At 39.0% G+C, this 26,808-nt stretch overlaps 1 protein-coding gene across 2 annotated transcripts in view; it reads right to left on the reverse strand.

Moving 5' to 3' along the window:
- The window catches only part of SLC49A4 (solute carrier family 49 member 4), a 71,293-nt gene that overhangs the window by 39,744 nt on the left and 4,741 nt on the right, over positions 1-26,808 (reverse strand). The window contains exon 2 of one of the 2 annotated variants that reach the window (XM_054829570.1): positions 10,917-11,010. The exons of the other annotated variant lie outside the window; for it this stretch is intronic. Coding sequence (XP_054685545.1) covers positions 10,917-11,010 — 94 coding nt within the window. The remainder of the gene's footprint in view (positions 1-10,916; positions 11,011-26,808) is intronic. 2 annotated transcript variants of the gene reach the window in all.

Raw genomic sequence — 26,808 nt, forward strand, 5'->3', positions numbered from 1 at the left:
CCAGCTATACGTGCCATACTAACACTTCTGGTCACTTATACCACTATGACAATATTGTTTTAATTAAAATACTTCTACTCTATAGAAATCCTGAGGGCAAATCAAACTCACTAAAATCAGAAAAAAGTACAATAGTTTTTCTGCAGTGCCTATGGGCATGTAAGCACTCCATGTAGTAGAAGTAGTAAAGTTTTGTAAAAAAACCCAAACGAACCACCCAATTCATGCATTGTGAGAATTATATGTACTCTTCTGTGTACTTACACTTCAGATGTAGATTATGTCTATCAAACTCCACCATCTATAACTGACCTCTATATTCAATGGAGACACAGATGTTCATTTTACTTTGCAGATTCAATAGTATCTTAATCCAGAACTTTAACTCTATATTACTTTTCTGTTTCCTTTTTTGTTGTTGTTGTTTTGTTGGTTTTTTTTTTTCGGAGAGAGAGACAAAAAGTGTCTCTCTGTAGATCTCATCTGTTGGTGTTCTCCTGCCTGCTTTCTCTCCTGCCTTGCCCTGCCTGTGTGCTGTCTGTCCCCATGGATTTGCCTTTCCATCCGCATTTTTGGCATTTACCAAGCTTGACATTATCATCCAGGGTAAAGCCTCTCTTATCTTCACATTGCTTAATTTTTCAAATCTAACATATTGCAGTTAATAAGCACTATGCCTCTGCACATGATAACAGCTTAAACCTTATTTTATCTGATTTTCAATACTGGCTTGAATTATGCTACTTTTTCTCTGAGAAAAAGATTATTTGCATGGTTCCTCTACATGTCCTTAGCTCATTTCCCTAGAGAGGCAGAGACAAGAGATTCAAAATGTGATTCAGAGCATTTACTGCTGCTCCGGGAGACATATGTAGCAGCCGCTCCATCTGACAGAGAAATATGAACACAACAGTATTGGTGGCTTTTTGCTGTTTGTTACAATGTCTTATCACTGTACTAGATTTTGGTCTCACCACCCATAGGAGTCTCCTCTTGTACACCACCAGTGCTAAAAATTGCTCCCACACCAAGAGACATTTGTTTCTGTTACTCTCCGATTTTCTTCTTGTTTCTGCAACCAAAAAGGTGCAGACAGCAATTGCATTTTCCCCCCATCATTATTTCAGTTTCATTCTGCACCACAAGATTTCTCTTCCCTGGGAAAAGGGCTGACGAGATAACTTTAGCTCAGGACCCTATCCAGATGGAAAAATATTTTTCAGTCTTATTACACTAACGGGGTAATTTTCATCTGTTATTTATCCAGCTCTGCTCTGTTTTCAGATGCATTCTTTATCCAATCATCATCTAATTATTTTCATGTATCAAAAAGCAGAAAGTTATTGAGTTCAAATAACAGAAAATAACAGAAGAGTAGAAAGCTTTTTAATCACAGTCATGAAAGAGAAAATTGGGAAAAAATGACACCAGAAATTCATCCCTGACTTACAAAATAGTTGACGACTGTCTAGCTTAAAGCAAAAGTGGGAAAGTAAACATCTACCCAAAATATCTTATTTCCAACCATTTCAGAAGCCAGACCAGGGACTCATTTCAAAATTTTAAGGTTTTTGCACACCTGACCTCTGTGCTAATGAATTTTTGTACTCTTCCAAACTTGTAACTTGCAGTTTGAACACAATGGCCCTTTAGAAAAAACTGAGGACTGGTAGTAAATGCTAGTGCTAAATATCATGTGCCATAGCATCACGGTATTGGATAACTTAAATATTTACATTATTTATATATCTACCGATATATAAAAAAGTTAATACACAGATGTACATACACATATGCCCCCCTTTGCACAAAATAAAGATCCCATTTTTTCCTAAACTGGCTTCTGAATTGCAAAGAGCTATAACAAGGGATAGTTTAACAACAGAAATTAGAGAAGAAAAGCTCTTTCTGTACTATATTGTCATCTCTTTTCCAAATTTTTGTCAAGTCACATTATAAATAACTTAAATTATATGGTTTTCATCACTTCCCTGAGAGAAGACTTTATATGAGTACTAAGAAGTAACCTGGTTATACCTGCTTTATTCACTCCCTGCTGTCACTGATGCAATATTCTAACATGCAACAACAACAAAAAAACATGTAAGGCTATAAATGCTGAAATTACAATATCACCGAACAAACTAGGTATGAAAAAAGTGAGGTTATACAGGAAAAAGGTTTTAGTGATTGATGATAATACTGCATAGTTAAGATGGGAAAGAGCTTCCATTTACAGTCAGTTTTATTTATCTTTTTCTCCCTGTATGGGTTGAAACTTTTCATGCATGGTCACAGTCCCATCAGGTATTGGATTTGTTATGCTATTTATAAACTGTGTGTTACATAAACATTTTTTTATGTAAAAATCCCAGACATTTAGTGTTTTTACCGCACTATGTCGCACACCTGGACCTAAGAGAATTTTAAATGAAAGCGAATCTCATTAGTTTCTGTACTCAGGGAAACAAAGGCAACATTAGAGGGAAAATGACTTACTCAAAAAATTACTTTTAATACAATGGATTTAAACTCCAACACTAAAATAAGTCTCAACAGCTCAGTTCTAAGATGTGTTAACTGAACTTGTTTTGGGTAGGCTAGGACTGGAGAAGTCATGTCAGTATTTTAACACTGATTAACAGAGTGGAAAAAGCATTTTTGCCTTTTCTTTGGCAGGCAAGACGGGGAAGAGGGAGGCCGTCGACCCCAGTGCATTGCTCTGACTCTCTAAACGTGGATTTTCTCTACCGCCTCTGATGAGCCCCTGGTCACCTGGGAATTTGGGTTCCTCTGGGTCCTCGGAAAAAGAGCTCATCTCAAGAGCCTTGTGAAGATGGGATTTTGGTGCAGTTTTCTTTCCTGAAACTTTTACCATGCTTTGCCTACTAGCTGCCATGAGAATTGACTGCTTACTCATTATTCAAACTTGTATACAGACGCAATGAAAAAAAATGGTAATTCTGTTTTGCTGCTGTTTGGCACGGTGTGAGGAGCAACGAAGTTGCTGAGAGTGCTAGCCTGCTGCTGCACGAGACAGCACTGTAGTTTACCTCTTAGTCGGGGAAAAGTTTACTGGATTAATCACTGATCCCAACAATTAACACAAAAAAGGATTCTGGATAAAGTAGTTAATGTTTTACAGAAATGGATGGCTGATTTTTCTTTCACATACCTGACATTTTTAGTCATTGAAAGAAGTGGATTGTTCAACTCCTGCTCATTTGGAAGACAAATAAGTTTACGTAGTGATTAGCTCATTGTGGAAACTACTGGAAGCAAATGAAAGAGTCCCTTCCACTGGAGGGCTTCAGAGCACTTTTCAAGTGCTATTGAATTTAGCCTCACTACGTGGCCACAAAGGAAGTAAACACCTCCTATTCTAGAGCGTCCACAGTGATATATGATGCAAGTTGCTTGCCCAGGAAAAGAAATATGGAACTTAGCCACATTATACATTAGGAGACTTATTATACCTCAAGAGGGAACCGATACCAGTTTTGCAAAGAACCACCTCTGATTTTTCACAATCAAGTTGCTAGAAAAGGATAGAGCTTTTCCTTTAGACTCACAAAAATAAATACAACAAAAGAACTGTCTAACTGGAACCTTTCCAGGTACTTTTTAAGGCAAAGATAGAATTAGGGAGGTCAAATTCATGTTTTACAGCAATTCACTGCTACAGAGTATGGGAAGAACCCGATGCAAATGCTGTCCTGTTCATAACCCGAAGAGAGTGCAATGAGGCTTTATGTCTGGAAAAGGACTGGAAAGAACAATACCTCTGGGGAAAGCAATGAATTCATCTATTAAAAATAACATTCTGAAAGATGAATTTCATGGAAATCACTTCCTTTCAATATTTTCATTAAATGATATATTTATATTACAAAAGCTTTATGCCTTCTAGATATTCATGGATTGAGGCCATTAGCATTTTTAGCTTGTTTTTGATGCATGTGACCATTGATATGTGGAATAATTTAAAGCTGTTTTTCCTCATCAGTAAGAAAAGAATATTACAAGCAGAAAGCCCGAGTCACTGTGTGGTACATTATCTCCAGCAATAAAGTGAAAAATAAAAGAGAAAAACTTTTGAAAACGTACTGTCAACCATTTTCATCAGGAACTGGGATCACGTTTCATGCCCTGTACAAACCGTGGCCTCAGCAGTTGGTCACATCATTATGGGAGCGGACTTGGAAAGGACCACAGCATGTCCCAGGCATCCCAGCCTCATGCCTCTTCTCCTACTCTTAAAGAAAACAGCAAACACATTTGCAATGGTCTGAAAAACAGTTGAGTTTTGGTTTACAATTTAAAAGAATTGGAAAAGTGGAGTTACTCCGAAACTATTATTACTGAGAACCTGCCAAGAGAGAGACAAGGATTTGCAAGGAGAGGAAGCAGCCATCTCTGGCCGAGACCCTGACATCTCCATCAGACGTCCTCACAGAGGAAAGGGATGAGATGGGCACACAGCAAGACCACTGGCAGTACAGTGACAAATTCACTCACATCACCACGCCATACTCTTGTGCGGCCATCACAGCTATCACACGGCTGAGAAAAGAGTTTCTTTACTTAAAGCTTTATCCAAGCTTGAGGGACGAGGGCACGTGAAATCAAAGCCTCTTTTTGACATTATTTTTATTAAAAGATTTTTTGTTGTTTTTCTTTTAAAGCTAACCCACTCCACAAACCTATTATTAAAAGAATACATCTTTAAAACAACACTAACAGAGGACACGCTCATCAAATATGAACAGATCCAAAATAAACAGCATTGCTGTAAACACAAAGTAGGCAATTACATTATGGGCTAATGAGGCAAAACGTACTGAAACAAGTTATCAGGGAAGGGTACCAGGACTGGCTACCAGGGCTGCTGTGGGAAAAAGCTTAGCTGTGGAGATTACTTAGCACAAGATAGGTCCTAAGTAGATTTTTTTTTTTAGTAAAAGAATAGGAACGTACAGGAGAGACAGCAGATCAGGGAATGGGACAAAACAAGACCTATTTAAATGCTCCTACACAATTTTTCAGTGAAAGAGCAAGAGGATGTTTTGATTATGATGCAGTAACTTTGATATAAATTCAATTAATATGAATTCTTCTTTAAGGACAGAAATGAGCCAACAGAATATGAGCCACAAGACTAGGGCAAAGAGCTCAATATGATTAAAAAAATTAAAAGCTTTCTACAGTTGAGAATAACACCTGCCATTCATTATAAGAGATGGAGCTAAAAATCCCACAAAGAATATAAACTCTTCCCTTCCAGCACAAGCTTATGCTAGCTGAGGCCTTGTAGAAATGCTGCCCATTAAATATTGCTGCAATACCAAGCCCTTTCTGAGATTTAGAGTTTCCTTTACTATATCTACCGGATTTACCACTCCCAAGAATTTACACAGAGTCTGTAAATCTCTAATTCATCAGTAACCCCCATCACTGGGGAAAGTGGATCACACCCACAGTGCCACGGGCAAAATCCAGCACAGAAGCAAGAGGAAAGAGCATTTGCCACCAAAACTGTCAAGCTGCCTCCTGTTTCCACTAAGGCTGTTTCACCTGAAGGAAAAGCCAATCTGGCTGCCACTTAAGCGGCAGCGCTGATCAGAGGCTGCCGGAGCACGACACGACGCGCAGCTCAGGCAGTGGCGTGCAGGACCGCCGGGCAGCCAGAGGGACACAATCACCCACCAAATCCACTGCTACCATCGACAAAGAGGCAAAGCAGGAAAAAATCATCACACTGAGGAACAATTCACAGGACCTCTTATCTAAAACAACAGCTTTGGAGCAGACATTAAAAAATAAAACCTGTGTACAAGATGAAGCTGGTGGAGGTAATAAAACCAAGCAAAACTGTTAAGTTACAGGGGTATAAAGATGAAATATTCCCCTGAGAATCTACCCATGAATGACTTGTTTCCTTCCCCCCCGCTCTCCTCCCCCTTACCTCTTTTTTGATACTACGGACTAACGCACTCAGCCTTCCCCCAGGACTGCAGCCGAAGCACAAACCAGCAAGTGCCATCAGCGCCAGGCAAGTGCTCCATCTTAACATCTTCCTCCTACGTTCACTGAGCTACAGCATACAAACAGGTACATTTATTCATCTTTTTACTCCCAGAACCAAGCTTTAGATAAAATACTTTTTTCATTTCTCTTCCCCAGTGCGTTAGGGAGTGCACAACATGCATCACTCTCCGTCTGTATATTTTACAGGCATATTCTTCTACCACCCTCTCCTAAAAGGCTCTTTTCATTCTCTGGAACATTTTAATGCCTCTTCTCCAGCTGCTCCAGTTTGGGGTGCTTTTTTCAAGCACAGAAGTGTGTTCGGTATTGCCATGGAATATCACAGTCCTAACATGTCCTTTCTTTACTGAATTACCTTTTCTGAGGTGTCCCTTTGCCTTTTTCATGCATGAGAATGGCGGCTCATGGTCATTTTAGGATCAGGAAATACAAATAATGAGATGATCCCATATCATTCTTTAGGCTTTCAAGGATGAAAAAGGGAAAATGAGAAACTACTAAAGAATATACCTAACAAAAATAAAATACTTGAAACAAACTGGGTTGCAACTAGCTAACAGAAAAAAATGTGCCAAAGATGTGGTAAGAGCAAATCTATAAATATAATAAAAGGAAAAGTTAACATCAATATATCTAAGAGCAGGCAAAAAATTTCAAAAACCTAAGAAGTGGTATTATTAAAGAAAAAGCCTTTTACAGGAACTACCAATTACTAGTGTGTGTCCCCCATAAATGACTTTGCAAATAATCACTTGTTTCCACTGTCATTCTCTGTGTTATTGTTTTGCTGCCTTCCCAACAGATGATTTAAAGATACTCACTGCCAAGGAGCGCCCTCTCCCTGCCATGACTCAAGGTCCTCAATAACTACTTCTCTGTTGTGAAGTCTAATGTGAAGGCCAAACCCTACCAGCCCACAGCATACTAAGTTCTAATAAATTGTTTAATTAATATATTCAATACAAATGACAAATTAGGTTACATCCTTTACTTCCATGTCTTTAATTATGCTGTCTTTCAAAACATTGTAAGAAGTCTTACATCACACAGCCAGTCTTAAAAGCCACAGATCTATGGCTAGGGGCTGGCTGATTTCAACATTTATTTCCTCCTTTCTTAGACATTTCAGCTCGTAGAGCTTTTTGCCTAGATGTATTATTTTACAATCATATGTAAGACCTAAGCTGTATGTAAATCTATTCCTAAATACAGAATATGAGATAAATATGAAGTTTTATGTGGGGGGCAAAAAAAAAAAAAATCCTGATTTTGTCTATAAAAAAAAATGGCCTCCTTGTAATGTTACTGTTCAGGATAAAACAATCAAATTCTAAAAGAGTATATATTCACTCAGTGCAAAGCAGTAGTCAAAAAAGAAAGGACTGAACAAAATGCAGGCAAAAAGCATTAGCGATGCTCTTGTAACCTTCAGGGAAGGAAAGAAGGTACAAGTTCAGGAATGGTACAATTTCATAATGTCTTTTTTTTTGTTCTTTATAATTTACATTAACTATGAACTGAAAAAAATAGGTGTGGCAAATGAGGTTTTTCATAACATTTAGAAAGGAATAACGGTTTGGTGTTTTGTTTTTAAAAGTCAAATTCACTGTAACATATCTGGAACATTTGAAAAACCCAGAAGCGTGTGGTACGTAGGAAAAATTCTCTTTAACCTCCTTGACTGTATGTATGTCAGTGGGCTGGGAAGGCAAGCAGGTAAGAGCATATGTGTACGTGAGAGGGATTTTACTAGTTCATGCACAGGTCGGTTCCTCAGTCTTGTATACAAGTCCATACTTCCACGTTTTCGCCATGCAATCCCACTTCAGTCTTCACTGAATTTATGTGGTTCTGGCATGGATTCCCAGTACGGTTTTAGGTCATGCTGGCAGAGAATGAAAATTCACCTTAAGGAACAGCTGCTTCAAGAGACACACTCAAATGTGCAACCTGAATTCTCCCTCATACAAGCCACGCGCATACATGGGAATCAAATGAACTGAAAACAGAGGTTAAGGTTTATGTTTAAAACATGACTCGGAGAGCTAGAGATAGTCTGCTGTTCCACGCTAGAGCCAAAAGAATAATTACAGACTAGAAAGGAGCTTAAGAACGCACTTGGATATTACAGGCCTGTGTGAGATAAGGAGCATAAAGCAGTCAGGATTAAATGTCAGTCTTAACAGTGATTTCCTCACGTCTGTGATTGCTCTGATAGGCGATGGGCTTTACTAGCACTCCTTAACATTAAATTACAAGAGCTTAGGGAGCAGAGACAGCTACAAAGGAGAAAAAGCCCTAAACCTGACAAACCTCATGAACATTCCTGTAATTTTATGTATCTTAACTCTGACATAATTGTCCCATGGAAATCCTTCAGTATATAACTGCAGATTACCCAGGGACTGAAGGAACACATTACAAAACATGCAAAAGCATTTAAAGACATTACAGTTACACTGGCTTCTAAAATGCTCCAGTATTAGCTTGTGTGTGGTCTTCTCCATCTGACTGGCTCTGTAACGTTCAAACTGTCGTATTCACGCATATACACATTCAGAGTAAGTGCACAGTTTAGTGCTCAGCCAGTTGGTGCTAATGCATTAAGCAGTAAAGCTCATCTCAAAATATTATTTTATTTGGTATCATGCTTCAAGTAATTGATGAAAATTGGCCTTCAGTCTCAGCCCTCAAAACAATACAAGTTACTTGGTAAAACATTGCACAGTGTGTACAAGTATTTAAAATGTCTCAAGAAATCTTCACTGAAAACCATCCTTTTACTTCACACAGTTAGCTATAATTAATTCTCTGTAGATTTTTAATCAAACTGTGTAAAAAAAAAAAATCAAACTACTTCCTCAGGTACAGCTGCAATTCTTGAAAATTTCTCTTTTTTGGAGTAGGCTAAGTAAGCAAATTTATCAGTTTCAGCTGGAGATGATGCATTCTTTCACAGCATGAATAAATGCAATAAGTAACCTTTTGCATTAAGATTCTGCTCATGCTTTTTTTTTCCTATATGGTTTTCAATAAAATGTATCATTATATTTTATACATCTCATCAGACTCTATATAGTCCACAGCCTTTCTTTCCCCAGTTAAAGAAGTTGTTCTTTGAATGTTTCTCCTTAAGCATTTATTTCACCCTTCTCCCAGGTCCCCTCAACTGCAGTTACACTGGAAAACACTTGTTTAAAGGTGATCAAAGCATATGAAAACTCTTCTTTCCACTCCCCATATGATAGCTCATATCTAAATCTCATTTGGGAATTTCTTCTTAGGTTCTTACAGTTGTCATCCTTGCTTTGGTAAAACCTAGGGCAGCAAAAGTCTTTTGGCACGAATCATAAATTAAAAGCGACGTAAGACACCACATTTCATTGCATTTAAACCATCTGGCCCATTTAAAAGATGTATATATTTAATCCAATACTGGTCAGAACTGATGAGCCAGATGTTGAGCATCCCTTAATATCTTGAGAAAAGGTAAAACAAGGGCACAATGAGGATAGCTCTTCCTTAATTGTGCATTTTTACCCTAAATAGAAAGGGTCACTGTGAATGGCAGCACAATATGGTTAGTTCAGCCTCTCCTGCTCACAAAGTCCTTGAACACTACATTGAAACAGGCAATGCTGTTGGCAACTAATGTCTGGAGCACCTTGGGTTTCCTTATAGCCTCACTAAGCACCTAAGAACTGAAATGGCACCCTGACTTGCCACACTGCACTTAGTTTATTAAGCCAGTCATTACACACTGGCTACTTACTCCTGATCGGGGCCAGTTTCACAATCAACATGCTTATCATATTCTCAGTCCTCTGAACTACTTTTTTTTTTTTTAATCCATTATATTCAGTCACCTGCCTTCTACTTCACACCAAATGTTTTCTTTCTCAACTTAAATGTTTCTGAGTTGATTTCCAGGGTAAGCAATATGAAGGAAACAAATGGAATTTGCTGAAATAATACAAGGACTGCCTTGAAGTTGACTACAATTCAAGGGCAAAAAAACACGTAAAAACCTTTTATAAATATTTTTTTTCCTTAGCGTTTACATATTACGCAAGCATAACTAGTGAAGATCTAATACTACTACTGTTTTTAAAGCAGCAGAAAAATGTAGTAATGCCTGTAGTCCTTTATCCTTCAGCATGAAAGGCAAAACAAAGGTAAGTGAACAAGTGAGCCATATTCCCTGGCTGTACAAAACAAGCGTGACTCCTGTACTTACCGAGGATTCCCAGGTTCAGGATACGTTGATGGGACAACTGAATTGTTTGGATTGTGTGATTTTTAGGAAGGAATCTGTCTCTATCACAAATTCTTAAATTGCATGTGTACAGAAGGCATTCATTTCAACCACAAAGTACAAGACTACTTTGGAATGCAGACTGGAAGAGACTACATGAAAAAGGCCATTTTGCTTAAATTCGTCCATCTCACTACACAATCTCATACATCCAATATGAGAAACATGAACTAATTATTTAACATTTGCATACAAATTACATATTTTTGGATTTTGTGGCATGGTTCCCTGTGTGATCTTGGGCCAGTTTCTGAACCTAACTCTTTGCTTCCTTGTTTGCAAAACAGATTAATATTAGTTATGCAGGATGGGGTGAGGCTTAATTAACTCAAGTTTGTAAAGGGCTTTCTGATCTTCAGATACTGTGTAGAAGAAGGACTAGAAAAATCCATTTAAGAAGCAAAGCAGCATATCAGCCCACAGCTACACAACAAACATTTGGTGTATCAAATTCATACAAAAAATTTGTGCTAACATTTCTTTGTGGTAGCAGCAAAAACTACATTAGCAAGAAGTATAAAATATGTATATTAAAAATAACTAATTCACTTACTTCTTCCTAATTTCTAGGTCTGAAACTGGAACACATCTCAGGCCAGCTCCCAATACCATGAGGGATGATGTTAGTAACACAGTTACCCTCAGACCTAAGATGAAAAAACAACAGTGTTTTACAAATTAAGTCAACAATGTTGCAAAAAAAAAAAAAAAAAAAAGTTGTCTAAATATATATATGCAGTCTCACAGAAGTAATGCATATCGCTTTCAAATCATAAAGACTTTGGTGCTGATAGGAATTACAGATACATTATGAAATCCTGTGTTATTTTCTACACTTACACTTCAGAATTACAAAGGCTTACTCTTGGCATACTATCGCACAGGACTGTACCCAAAAATCTTTACAGACATTCTTGGAAGTGAAAAGTGATAATAAAAATATCATCAAAACGTACAATATTTCCTTTAGAATTAGAAGCATCAGTGAATATGCTCCAGTGTGTGATGTGAAATCTAGGCAGATCCAAAGAAAAATCTGGACTTTTACATTCTTTTCCAACCACTTAATGAGCGTAGACACAGCACTGTTATTGTTTTCTTTCGTAATGCAGATATGTGCTTCATTCTGAAGAAATAACTATTTATTCAGGGGAAAAAAGTGCAAGTATTTTTGCAGTCCTTGCAATTAGGCCAGGTTTTCGCTGTGCTCAGCTCAAATCGTCAGAGGTTGTAAATACAGTACATTAGAAAAAAGCTACAATTGACTGATTCTTTGGATATGGTTTTTCCTCATACCGCGATTCTCGACTGAGAAACACTTACATTAGAAACAACTTTATCTTAGTGCTGCAATTCCTTTTGCCCAGTTTACTTGCTGCTGCTAAGGTGTTTCCATCAGCAGCAAACAAAGAGAACAGTGACAGCTGAGGGGCTTAATCTCCAGAATCTTGTAAAACACCAAAATCATAAATATGCACAATTAAAACCCGCTGATACAGTCTCTGTCTGTGAAGTTGTAACACTTGAAACAATTTCACAGCAACAAACAGAAGATAAAGGGCTGCCATGTTCTTAGAAGAAAATAATAAAAACAATTAAGTGATGACAAACACACAGTATCTCTAACTTTTAGGTGAAACTAGTAACTACCCAAAACACAGACGGAAAAACAAGTACCTATAACAACTCACCTAACAAACAATTTTGATTCTTTCTAAAATTGCCAATTTTGAGGGAAGCGTTCCCTCTATGTTAACGACTCCCGTAATCATACTCCTGTAATCAGAACAATTCAACTAGTAGTCACATTAAATATTCTGTCTCCGTATGAATTTTATGGGGGTTTTAGAGCATGTATTTTACCAAAATGTGATTTTAGAGGATGAGATACCACTTTGCTCTTATGGCAACAGCTCTTAGTGAGCCTCACTCACGGGTGTGCAACTCCTCGTGCTGGACACTGCACAAACCAAACCAAAGACAGCTCCTCTCTCAATCAATCTAGCCCGAGACCACCCAACAAAAAGAAGGAAATGCTACAGGTTTTCTGAAATGGAAGTATGACTTCCTTTGGTATGGCTCAGTCATTAAAGAAAGGATAATGTAATGCAGTCCTGTGACTCTGAAAGACACCTCACATCCCTGATGCCCTGGAGAAGTATCATCAGCTAAGAATATATGTTTCCTTGAAGGATTTCCAACACCCATCCAGACTTACTTGTTTGACACTGTGCTCAACCAGCACTTGTTGCTATTAAACTGGTTTTTCAAGTGTGCATGTTCAGAGAGCCCTAACTAAATGGCTGGATAATTTGGATGTTCAAAATCCTGTTGTTCTTCATGTTTGCCAGGCTACCATGTGAGCCTTCATGCCATACTTAACCTCCATTACCATACTGCATATGTTGGGGGGGTAATTATTGGTATCAGGATTGCATATGTGATGCTTTTGCCTTTTCTCCTGGGAAATGAATCTCTGTTAGCATTGCTTCTGTGCATAATGAGAACTTGTACACAATGAGAATTAGAATTTTATTGATGGAAAAACTGAAACAAAAGTCTTTTTAAATGAAAAACCTGCAGTTTTCCATTTGGAAACGTTGCTGCAATGTTTCAAGAAAGCTCTAGTAACGTACATATCGCCACCTTATTTTCCGGGTAAACCAGGGTCTTTTTGAATTATATTTCACAAAACACAACACATTCACAGCACGGAGACACAAGGTCAGAGACAGGCAGCCTGGAAGGTCCTGCTCACAGGGCACCACAGGAGGCACAGGCCAGGTACAAGCTCAGGGCACAGCAGGAAGGGAGTATTACACAGAAATTTCTAACTTTAAATCACCACAGGACACAAGGACTGTTTCCAAATAGAAAGCATCTATTTGATTTTTAATTTTTAAAAAAATCCCAAAACAAAAAAACCCCTCACAAACCAGGAAAAAGTTTTAAATTAAATCTGCAGAAAAGTTTCCAAAGAAAAACAACATGCAATTTGGTGAAAACCAAATTGCATGCCGAAGTTTTCCCCCAGCCCTAAATTTAGGTTTAACGTCAACCTTACATGTCGGGTAATTTTAAAATAAAGTTATCAGTTAAAGTCTCACAATCAAGTATGTTTGATCTCTCCAAACATTCTTTGAAGTCCTTGTCTTGAAACTACACACTATAAGGTACAACTTTTAAATGTTTTGATCACACAGATTTTTTTCCCCCACCTTAACATGTAAACACACTCCTAAAAATTCCTTCAGTTAAAGCTGCATGTTGAAAATGGTGACACCAAAGCGAACAAGTAAAAGAGTGTCAGACAAGCAGAATATTAGACATTTTCTTTGCTAATTATGTGATGCATTTCTACCCTCTAAGCACCTTCCCTTTTTATTTTGCTTTACATTTTCACTGAGTCCATCCTCCTTTTCATCTTTGTTATAAAAATACTATTAAAGACCAATTTCTAATTATTTCAGTATTTTTGTTTTGAATGTTGCAGTGGCCCTTAATCTGAACTGGACATCTTGTATTACTCTAAAAGGTGCACCCCAGAGTGTTTCAGATGGCAGCATCCATCATGGGGACAATAAACCGAAGTAACCAACCAAGAATGAAAAAGAAGCCTATGAACTCTGCAAGAAATTATTTCTCTATTTTAAAAGATTTAAGTAATTCACACAACCAAAATTTTTACTAGGTGTAACTAACTTCATTCATTTTACCCTGTAACTGCAACCGGTAACTGATGGGTTGGGTGGAGGGTTTACAACTTAAAATCCATCATCCAGTTTCCAATCCCCTTCTATCAGAGGTTTCTGACACACAGCAGGGAAGGGAAGAAACCTCCTAAAAGGGATTTTCTGCCAATGGAGGTACTTTTCTTTGGAGCTTTTTTCTTGTTAGCTGCTCATTTCTACCCTGCTCTTGCAGGTTTCTGGGCCCCATGGGTGGCACTGACTGTTGAACAAAAGGGGTGGCCACGTTCGGATGGCCAAACGCCATTGACAGTAACAGAAAAATCCGAGCTAGCAGCAGAAATTGAGTCAGTAACAAAAAGACATGTTAATTATCATTTATGAGTGAAACAGTCAATATTTTTCAACTGTTTAACCCTCCTGCGGCTAATAACACAGTCTGCTTTACAACTTCAGCAACCCACGCTGCATTTGCTGGTTTTTATTTCTTTTTAAAACAACTACCCCCAAACTCCTGCCACCACCAGAGATTTAACAAACTCTCAACCCACAATCCTCTTAACTCTCCTGCAAAACACAGGCTTTTAAACCAGCCAAGACAATGACGTCCTACTAAACCTTAATGTTTACCTGCGCTGGCAGGATATGCTGACTGCATCTGGCCCCTGGGACATTTCTAGCTGGCCCACTAGTTTCCTTTCCTCTCTGCTGGGAAAGCAGCTGCTGCAGCAAGGCATACAGTGTGATGAACCCAGGGCCCCCCATCACCCACAGCTCAGAAACCCATCACTCAGAAAATGAGCAAAACCCGACACAGCACAACATGATCTCACACCAGAACGGGAGGCAGCAGCCGCTGGTGGCACCCAGCTGCTCTTCAGCTCCCTCACCATAACATCAAGCTATAGCATCCAATATGTGGGTGTTCCATTCTCCACAACTCTTCCAGTATGCCTTACTTTCAAGATACTTTTTGACGTACGTGAAAAGAAAATTCTTGCACCCTTCCACACTGCATTACTGACTTGTAACCCAGTTAGGTGATTTATTATGCCTGGTTTAATAAGAAACTTAATGAATGATGTTGTACAGCTACAATAAACTCCTTATTCCAAATATTTATATATTATCAGTTTGTCATTCAGAAAGAGAACACAATTAACAACTGTTTAATGCTTTTGTAAGCTTTTGAGAAGTATGACCATTCCTTCTCTTACCTATCAGTCCCCCGTTACAATAAAACATCATAAAACACCTGACTGACAGACTGTAAAAAACCAAATCCTTACTCACACAAAACACACATTCAAGTCAAAACTGTCTTCATGGCAAGAAGTAGAAGTTTCTACTTCTGCTGTCTAGTGGCAGCAAACACCCTGTGCATCCCCCCCAAGCTGAGGCTAGCGTACGGCAGCACCCCGGTTCCCCAGCTACATACCCACGGAGAGCAGCACACTTCTAGTTCAGAGCATCACACGACTGGCAGATACTGTTTGGGTTTGGTGTCCCCCCCCAAAGCATCCATCTTGGGGGGGAAACTTCCAGCTGGATGTGCAGAATAGACACTTTTCACCTTTCTGCTAACATTAATTGAAGTTTGGCCAGAGGAAAGGCTGCCGGATATGGCCCTCCACCTGGCACGGCAGCAGTAGAGCTCACACACCCAACCCTCAGAGGCATTAACATCTGAGGGTTTTCCTTCCTTCAGCTGCAGATACTAAAAGCAGTCCTCATAAATACAACAAGGCTCTAATTAGAAATGAGTAACATCAGCCTGCTGCACATTTTAACAGTTTTTAAAGACCAGGCTAGAACAAGAACGGTCCCTTCTGACATTGAACTGAGAGCATTTGCTTAACTACTTCACTATTATTTTGACTAAACCATATCCAGCTAAAAAAAAAAAATACAATGAAATCCTGTCTTGATGCACACACACCAGGAAATTAAAAACTCCCCATTTTCAACAGCCATTCCAACAATTCACTGTTAAATTGTGCTTTTCCTTCCAATTTAAAACAAATTCAGTTTTCAAACAAATTCTTGCTTTGCCTTTTTTGACAACACAAAGAGCCGGCTCCTGCATTTTTCCTTCTATGAAATTAACCTAGGAAAAAAAAAGAACCTTTACCTTTGGTTTCAGTAAGCAAAGCACTGAGCTCCAAGTCTTTCACAATTTTTCTTCAGTCCTGGAATTGGTTTTGTGTTTTGTCTAAATACCCTCCCTATTGTTCAAGCATCCCTTTTTAAATGGATTTCTTCCCTGCATACCAATTCTCCATTTTGTAGGATGGGTCTGTTTCTCTTCTTCCTTAACACATGCCTTCACATTTAGCTATAATAAAACAAAAGCTTGATTAAACAGCTCACTTTGTCAGGGAATCCTGAAAGCTCTGCACAGAACTTCCACCTTCATCATTATCTACTGCTCCAGAAATCTTTGTATTTTAAATGTAACTCTAGCAAAATTATACTAATAGCTGTGCCATTTACTCTTGTAAGATCAGTTATCTTTGTCATGATTAAAATAAAAAAATAAATTGCTACCTTTCTACTAAACGCAGTGAATAAAACTTCTGTTGTGCCTGCACTTTGCCAAATTGACTACTGTCTTTAAGAAGGATAAGCAGCAATCCTCTTTCAGAACAGGCATCCTTGCTTCAAGCAATATGATTCTCAAAAGAAAAGAACCTTTTCACTGATGTAAAAAGACTTCATAGCCGAGATGTGGTCCCAATCTTTTTGCTAACACATGGAACAAACTTGAAAAATCGGTAAATCAGGCCTGCCTTGGATTCCACAAAAGCACTTGACTGCAGAGAAGCATAAATTGTGTTTGGAAACTCAATGGAAAATAAATACATTCTCAAGAATAGCATCAACTACACTCAGAAGCAAGAAAAATCGGGAACCAAATACAAAGACTGCATGCAAGAGAGAACAACTACCAGGTCGTACGTAGGCAATCAAAAATTACTCCTAGTTTGATGGCGAAGATACCATGGAGTGCTATTAAGTACAACCCGGATCTCCCTTTCTCTCTGGCTACATGGTGCTGACGCTTCTGGTATTGCCCTGTCATTCGTAAGCTGTGTTTTTAGACCAAACTGAAGCCAGTTGTTGCCATCCATTCCCCTGGCTCAATGTGGTGCTGCCAAAATAGTACCCAAATTTCAACTGAAAAGGTTTAGGACTTGAGTATTTTTTTTCTGATTGAAAATGAAGCAAACTCCTAGTGACTTCATTTAAGCATTTTGCCAGACAGGTGACAGCATCCTTTTGGTATCGAATAGTAAGAACCAAGCTCTATCATATAGGACCTATCTGAAATAAACTAGACTCAAAGCTGCATTTCAACCACCAGTCTTGTCCAGGATACAAAAATTAGACCTTTTCCTGTATGAATCCTACAATACAGCCCAGTTTCACCTTTCAGTGGAGGGTTACATGGGAAGGGCAGATTCCACTAGACACTGTGCTCCAATTTCTGTCTGACATAAACAGTAGGCAGAATGGCATCCCCAGACAAAATATGTACTATAAACCTCTTGAAATGTAGATGTAGGAGTTAATGATCTTCAGAGGGGCAATCTGTCTTTATAATTTCTTAAAGCTGTTGTAACAGCTGCAATAGCTGCCCAGTTAACACCCAAGCTATCAGGGGAGTTTGACTTTTCTTATTTTATTTGCAAAATTTAAATTCAAGGAAACAAACTTTGTATGTATAAACACAGCAGCTTCAAGTAAAATAGTTCCTGTGTTTTGATATAGACTTTCTAATCAGGTTCAGAAATTCAGAAGAGCCAATATCCCACAAGCGTCACCACCAGTGATGTGGGGGGAACCCACAGCAAAGTCCCTGCCAAATCAAGAAGACAGACTGGTGTCAAGGACCAGATCTGACCCAAAGATACAGTAATTTCTGCTGCTAGCACTTGTTGGACAGCCAGAGCAAGGCTATGCGCAACACTGAAAATACAACGGCCAACACTTGCCCCCACCGGTCTGTTTTTCAGTACAACTGTCAGAATAAAAACATGTATTCTCTGCAGAAACGTCGTCACCTGAGTCCTTTTAAGAACAGCATCACTCCTGAATTTTGAGGTTAGTTAAGAATCTTGTAAGAAATCCCAATAAAACTAAGAGACTCAAAGCACAAAATTCAGCCAGGCTACTGTTTCAGAGAGAAGACAGTCACCTTGAGGGAAATGACTGAACACATGTAACAACTAAAACAAATAGAGAAGCTGCTAGGACATAACTGTGAGAAGCAAAGCTAAATATAATGCAATTGAGAATTATTATGACAATCACACAACCACCCCGCAATTCCTGAGCTGCTGCATCTTTCTCTAAGTGCATCCTGATTGTAAGGGAACCAAAACACTTACGTATTCACACTCTAACTGCTCCGCCTACTTCTGATTTGTATTGTAAATACTCTTCTTGCATTACAGGGGGTTTTTTGTTTGTGGGGTTTTTTTTTTCCCTTAATGTTCATTAAAGCATATTAACATCATTATTTTTTCTGTTTACTCTAGATACAAGAATTTGACTGCACCTGTTAGAAGGAAGAACAAGCTATCACAACTATGTCAAGAGGATGCAGTGGTCATTTGTCTCATTTGCATGAATTAGGTCAAGATAACATGATCAGTGGACGCATCCTTTTTTAATACCAACTCAGCATATTAGGCAAGCACATAATCTCTAAAAAGATGTCAAGGAAAGTATAGCTTAATCCTCCAACTCTCTACTGCTCTAAGCTTAGTTGTTACAGACTTAATGACCCAAGTTCTTCTATGGTGTCTCAGAGAGTTAGCTCCACTAACAGGGCTTTAACCACGGCTGGTGGCAGACTATACCTGTAAATACAAAGCAAGTATTTCAGAGTTTGTGCAGCAGTCTAAAACTTTGACTTTAAGAACTGAACTGGCTTAATCTGAGATTTTGGATATATAAAAAGATAGTATTGAAGTTTCCTTCCATATGTCAGCTAAGGATTTTGAAGCATCCTCTGTTTAACATCAACAGTGGAAAAACAAATAGCAAAAGATGCAGATTAAAAGTCTGCATTGTAAGTTTCTACAATGTTGTAATTTCTATTTATCGGTCCAAAGACTGACATTTTGCCTGAACTGATAAACAAAGCACCGAGTTGAATACTATTTGCCTGCAGATCAAAATGCTGATTTTAGACTCTCTACTAAAATATCTCCTATTCTTTAATACCATGTTTCTTGGCTTAAAAGGAGACCAATTATTTTAGCTGCTTATTGACATTATACATTTTACTGCAGAGAGCATCCATTTTATCTGCAACTAATCCAAGTGCAATAAACCTCTCTTAATCCTTGCAGAGCACCTCTGAGAAGAGAGCAGCGGCCTGGGGCATTGCTCACCATGCCTCATGAAACTGGGCAGGCCACTTGTCTTCTGTTTCATTTTCTCTTTCCCCCCCTCCCCGCCTTGTTTATTCAGGCTATAAACACATGGAAACAGGAGCCAGTCTCACCATTAGTATTGGAAAAGCTAGTAAATCAGGTCTCTTCTTCACCTGGGGTCAGTGCAGTGCTGGGATTTAAAAAAAAAAAAAAAAAGCTATTTGAGTGCTTACTAAATCTGTGAAATTAATACACAAACGCTTGTACGAGTTGTTCTTTCTTCCTTCACCTCAGGTACCAACTTTCTACAGTCAACTCCAATATTTACTGAAACAGGAAGATTCGGGGGAATTATTTAATCCATCTTTGCCATTTGATAAACTAAAAAGTGCGTGACGGGGCACGCGTGTGTATGTGAGTGCTGGTGTATACCTACAGAGAGAGATGCAGAGCAACTAACAAAAATAGCTAATAATGCAGTCAGGGACTGAAACTCTTCATTAATTTTGAAGCTAAATTATGGATGCTCATTAACAAGTTGAGAGAAAGTACAAGACAACAAGCTTTTGCCCTAGCTCTTGCTGTTGTATTCCTGGACGAATGCCGACAACCCAAGACCTTTCAGCACCGAACAAGGCGGAGGGAAGCTTTTTCTTTTCTCTTCCCACTCATTTCAAGGACTCCCGATTGCACAGCAGGCTTAATTACCACACAACTAACTACAGATCCTTACCTGTGGTGACAGAGAGGAAAAACAATCTCTCTTGTACACATCTATCAGGGAAGATGTTCTGTCATCATCTTAGTGGTACTTGCCCACACCACCCAACGGTGCATGAAATTCTTCATTTTAAGAAATACAGAGGCATTTTGCTTTGCCGCAACACAGTATCAAGAAGCAACCATGCAGCACGGATTGGCAGCCACTCTAAATACTGCCTCGTGCATCCGCCAAGCAAGACACTAAGTGCAAAGTTTCTCCTTTTTACTATCTCTCCTGTGAGCTGGGGGAAAAAAGAGCCTTAAGACTCCCATTGATGTAATGTCCATGTGGGTCTTGTGACTTGTTGGAAAGGTCACTGGAGTAAGCTTTCAATTTTCCTCTCCGTGAACAGTTTCAATGTTACCTTAACATTAAAATGCATCAGGCACTATTTAGGGTAGATAGGTCATCTCAAAAGACATCCTTCGCAGCACTGCAATGGGTCTTAAACCCATCACAGTTTTTAAGGCTCCTGATCAATTCTTTAGGTTCATGTGATTAATCAATTAAAATATAACAACTATGCCTTTCTCAAACATTCAAAAGGGATGGCATTCATCAAAAATAACCAAATAAAACAAAAAGGTTCTAAACGCAGTTGTATTTGACCTCTTGTATTCCAGGAAAACCATCAACAGACTTTGCAAAAAGCAGAAGACCTCTCACTTTCAAAAGACATCACTCCCTCAGGCTGAGTCATACGGATTTCCAGCTTTAAAAAGAGGAAAAAACTAAAAATCCTCTCTACTGCAAATCTGCATGAGAAAGCTTAATTTGTAGCTTTTGAGGAAGTTGGAGAATTGATCACAAGCTTCTGCAGTATAATTATAGCTACAGCATGGCTACAGACCCACAGTAGCACATGCACATGAGAAGCATTAAAAACCAAAATTATGGCAGGAAGTGATGGAATAGCTCTGAATGTCACCACTGAGAGAAAGCCGGAGCAAGCCACCATTGCCCTTGCCCCAGGGTTATAATAAAAAAAATTCATAAAGAAACTTGTACCAGCAAAGTCTTTGGTCTGCTCAGCTGAGGTTAAATTGGGTTGCCACTGGGAGAACTCAAACAATGTTCTCCAAGAAAATCTGCAAAATATTCTAACAGAGAATTACTGAAACATCGTGTTTCTTAAATTTCCTTCTGCTCATCTTAGCACTGACTTTGGTTTTTGGGTGGTTTTAAACCAAATATTTTTGTTTGGCCATGTCAGACTATGTATATTTTCACAACAGGGAACAGTATTTGAGGACCTGCGCTATGAGCTACCTGCTTCTTCAGCTCTGAAAAGGCAAGCAAATACCACTGGTTTACATGATTCCTTTCCATAAACAGGGCATTTCTCACCAGACGAAAAACAAAAACAAAAAACAAGGTAGAAATTCACAATGCAGAAAATACCCGAACTTCATTTGCAATATTTTTGCATTCACTTCAGATTTTTCACTCCTAAAACATAACATGTAACTAACTCCTAAAACCAACATCAGCCAAAAATAATTAATAAAATTTGTTTTGTTTATGCAATGGTAATGCTGTTACTGGACTTTAGAAATCAGTAAAGCTGGGTTAGTTCAGCATGACCAAATGAAAATGGTCTTTGTTCACACTTAGTTCCTTCTGATAGGAAAAACACAATATCATATTAATTCTTTAAAGCAAACAGACTCAGTTTTCTTTTAAAGGAAGCAGATTCAGCTTTCACAGGCCCAAACCTGATACACCTTTTTTTTTTTCCTCTTTAATGGAATGATAAACTAATAGCTAGGAATTATAAATACAGTATAAACATACAGCTAGCAAAACGAATGCAATACAACTTTCCTAAGTACTTTACAACTTCCATAATAAAAATCTATGAGAAAGAAACTTTGGTAACAGTGGAATTATTGTTGTCACTTCTGTTATAGACATTAGCACCAGCTACCTTTATGTAGCACAGCTGCCACACTGTTAAAAATTTCTAGAAGAAAGGAGATTGGCATAATGTAAATGTTTTTTAAATGCAGCAAGACAGTGGACAATGTAATGGTATTTTAATGTTTTCTGTCCTGTTCCACAAGGACTTCCAGAAGGGGCGAGGCACCAGCAAGAGCGGCCACATCCACCCCAGCATCCCGCTCGTGCCTCTGTCACGAGGCCAGACATTCGTCACCACCAAACCCACGCAGGAAGGAACAGCCACCCTCCTCTGCATCGGCAACACCTAGGGAGCCCCGCAGGGAGCAGGCGGCTGTGACCTGGGGTGCCTCGGGGAAGGGGAAGGACAGAATGAATACACCCTCTGGCCGATGACCGGCACTGCCCAGCACAGTTCAGAGGTTGGGCTGTGCACAGGCAGAAGACTTGTTGGAGATAAGAAAAGGCAAAAAGGTCAAATGCGTTCAAAGAGACTTCCTGGTTCTGAAAGTGCTTCTCAAGCCAGTTCACAAAACTGTGTTTGCTGATCCGCGGCTGGGGTGCTGCGCAGGCAGCCCAGGAGGGGTGCAGGCACCCGCCACCCCCATCACTTGCTGATGGATACCTAAGCCATGTTTACTACCACCTCTTGCTCACTGGGGAAGAAGCTCAGCATCCTTTTCCCTGTGCCTCCTACTCAGCTTGTTCCTCCACCTTTCCCATCCCCACCACTCCCTGCCCTCTAGCTCTAGATCTCACTTCTGCATTTGTGCCTCCCATGCTTCACCCACTCACTACCTTGTCCCATACTCTCCCCTTCTTTCTATCTCTTCCCACCTATCCAAGGGCTTTTCTCACATCTGCTCTCACTCCTTTAAGCCCTGAGCTTCTCGCCTCCAACCTCTTCTACTCCTCAACAAGCAGGAGTAGTGAAAGACAGAGGGAAGTTGGAGGACAAGATGAGCAACCACAACAGCAAGGAGACACACAGGTGAGGCAAGAGATAGAGAAGAGGAAGCAGATTTGGGTCAAGAGAAGGTTGTGAGGGGTAGTGAAAATACATGAGCATATAACAGGGGGGAGGGATATCAGTGCACAGCTGCCCTAAAATTATACTCTCTGTAGTCAATTCATAAAAGCTACTGTTGACAAAATATCTTCCTAGCTGGAACTGTGTCCTGACCCAGTTCTGGGATGTGTAAGTGCTTTAATATTGCTTGTGTTAATAGCGGCATAATAAAAGTAAGGCATCATATTTTACACTGGTAAATTATTTCCCTATTCATCAATTTGTCAACATCGAGGTATAACAAGTTACACACCCCACGCTCACTGTGCCTGTATGTGCAGTGCACCAAGGCCTAAAGATAACATTATCCTCGGATAATGTTACTGTTATTACAATTGCCATTACTATTCTCACATGAGCTACGCAAACATATTAGGGCTTTACTTTCCATCATGACAAAGTTATTTTAAATCCAGCATGCGGTTTCATGATATTCTTCAGTATGTGGTATTTCAAACAGCTGTCCTACACCACTGCCACAGCTGCAAAGAGGTATGCTGAGTGCAAAAAGCACAGGAGTTGTGTAAAGGGTAGTAGTATAAAGAGAAATGTCTGTGGAAACATAGTACAAAGCAGAGACTGAGGGCGATACCAACTAACAGAAAGAGCTCCAGAAGAGGACATCTGTCTACAGCCATGACTGATGTTTTCAACTCAACCTGGCCCACCAGGAGGTATGGGAAGTGCTGCTAACAATCAAGCCAGTATTGCTATGATGAATCATAGTGGCATCAAGTTAATACAACTCATCAGATCCTAATTAAACCACTCTATGTTGCTAATCACTCTGTGTATCTCAAGTAGTCTTTTGCAGCATGCCTGACTCCAGTGAGGGTGGGCCAATCAATTCTCTAATGAGTCCTCACTTCTGCAAGCACTTAGACAAATGCTTTGTGGACTTTCGTGCACCCACAATATATAAAATTAAGCAACAAAAGCTAAGTTTGGTCCAGTCTTCCTTTTCTTCTGATGGCGTAGAAGAAAAGCATGTCTATACAAACACACACCAGCAACTCATCAAAATAAGTTTTGTAAAATCAAGCTGATCAAATATCTGCTGTAGTGGGATTTACCTGTATTCAGCTCTCTAATTGCTTCTTTCATCTTTCCACATGAAAAACAACATCTCATCTCTTCCAAGATTTGTTAGCTTAGGAAAATTAATCCCTTTCACAGAATTTGATAGGTGTGGATCTGTATCACTTATAAGACAATGAAATATGCATCATTCATAGCATGCAGTAGAATACATCCACAGGATGGGAGAGAACAGTCTGGGGTAAAACAGGTCTTTTCCTTCAGACTTCTTTTGCTTTTGGTTGAAGTGCATCAATCACCTTTTCACCAAATATATACAGCTTTCACTTCATAGGAGTCAAGGCATTCTCTCCCCTTCCTTTTTTTTTTTTTTTTTTTTTTTTTTAAATTGAAGCACTAAGTTCACATTTAGCTTTCATTAAATCCAAGAGAGCCTTCTGCTGCTCTTGGAGTTAACAAGACCTTTGCCATTAACACAAACGCTACTAAGTAAATTCAGTTGTTTACAATCAGACTACTCTCTGTAATCCCAGCGTATTTCAGTCAAGCGCTACAAACATCACACTTCCCTTTCCAACTGGCTCCTTGCCACTCTACCCACATTTTCATACCTGTGTGTTTTCCCATGGGTATTCCTTTCCTGTAGGCCATACTAAGCTACCAAAAACATGTCGGTATAAACCCTTCCTGTTATTGAAGTGTGTAAACCCTTTTAGTTTGATCTCACCAAATTACGTTGAAGTCTTACAGGTTTATGCTAAGTCTTATACTAGGCATCTTTAGCTGAGGCTCACGCTTGAACTGGACCCATGAATTTGCCCAGAGAGGTTGTGGAGGCCCCATCCCTGGAAGTGTTGAAGACCAGGTTGGATGAGGCTTTGGGCAATGTGGTCTAGTGGAGGGTGTCCCTGCCCGCAGCAGGGGGGTTGGAACTAGATGATCTTTAAGGTCCCTTCCAACCCAAGCCATTCTATCATTCTATGAATTATCAAAGAGGTAATTTTAAAATATTGGCCACATATCTTGCAATCACGCATCTGAGATAAGAAAAGTGTATTTCTGAGATCACGACAAGAAGGAGCTGAAAAAGTGTTTCTTTGCTACAAGGCGAAAACTCTCAGACTTTAAAGGTTCGTGATTCACCTATTTTTGTCCTTCTGTTAACCAAACTCCATGTGTTTATGATTGCTTGGGACACGACAGAACTATGAAAACTTCCATTAAAAACTCTGCATGTTCTTGTGAGTGCCACCATGGAAAGTACTTCACGCTGTCCACCTACACCAACAGTGATACCTATCAGCAACTAGTCCTGCTCCAATCTTTCTAAGCTATTAGTAACATGCTCCAATTTATATTCACTACCACGCTGTCTGAGAGCCTGAATGACAGAAAAGGACCCTGAAACGCCAAGTGCAATGGACACTTAAGAGAAAGAAAGTCTTCCCCATCTGTTGGCTTAACTTGACCATTGATGTTTCCACTGACTTCTGGAACACCACCCTGCTTCCTCTTTGCTCTCTGTACCCACCTTCACATCTCTCAAAACAAAACCAAAGACATTTCACAAAGACTTCCTAGATTAAAATCTAGAGGGAGAACAAGTTCACTTGAAGTCTTCTCCCTTGAAAGTAAAATCATGCAGCACAAAGCAACAATCTGGGAACTTGAAACATGAAAGCTGCTATACAGAATTCTCTTTATCTATAGCTTATTTTGTACAGAGAATAGTTAAGACATTTTTGTATTGGTAAGGCCAGATTTAGTACTCATACTCAATATTCATGACTATTTTGTCAGACTGTATTATAGGATTTAACCTCAAAATTCCCAGGTGGAAGAGATAAGAACTATTAAATGTCTCAGAGAAGGAAAATGAGAAGCATGATTTAGGAGACAGCAATGAAGTCAAGAGTTTGATATTCGGGAAAGGAATAACTATTCATACAATTGAAAACATTCATGGTTTCAATAGACAAGCTAATCTCCACTAAAACCCAAAATCTGATTATTGACGTTTTCTCTCTACTTCATAATTTAATCACTAGGATAACAATGCTATGTAAATTTAATTTCAGCAAAAGAAAGTTACTAAGAACGTCTCTGCAACCCATGTAAGCATATATCTTTTCATAAAAGAGGACCAAGAGATTACATTTCACTTTTACAAGTAATAGCTCACATTTCTTCAAACTCAATATAAAACTGTGTTCACTGTATTCCAAAAATTAATGAAAAATATCACCATTCTATTCAATTTGTTTAATGTAAATTATCATAAAGTATTTCATTCTTCATTGCCTCTTCTTGCTTATATGGGAACATAATGAAGACTGACATTATATATTGCTTCTAGGTCTCACCTTGTAACTATGAACTTAACTAACTAAAAAAAACCCCAAAACCAAACAGTGAACCAGACCCATAGAAGTATGTAAGCTTTTGATTTCAAGTTAGATACATAAACATCCTAACAGTTCTGTATGCTTATATTTACAGTTCCCAGGAAATGAAACACTCAAGGCACAAAACATCTATAAACACTCAAGCATCGTGTGACAAATTGTAGCTAATTTTAATCATGTAAACATCAAGGGTCCATC

The sequence above is a fragment of the Grus americana genome, chromosome 6 (genome assembly GCF_028858705.1).
Source record: "Grus americana isolate bGruAme1 chromosome 6, bGruAme1.mat, whole genome shotgun sequence".
Taxonomy (NCBI): domain Eukaryota; kingdom Metazoa; phylum Chordata; class Aves; order Gruiformes; family Gruidae; genus Grus; species Grus americana.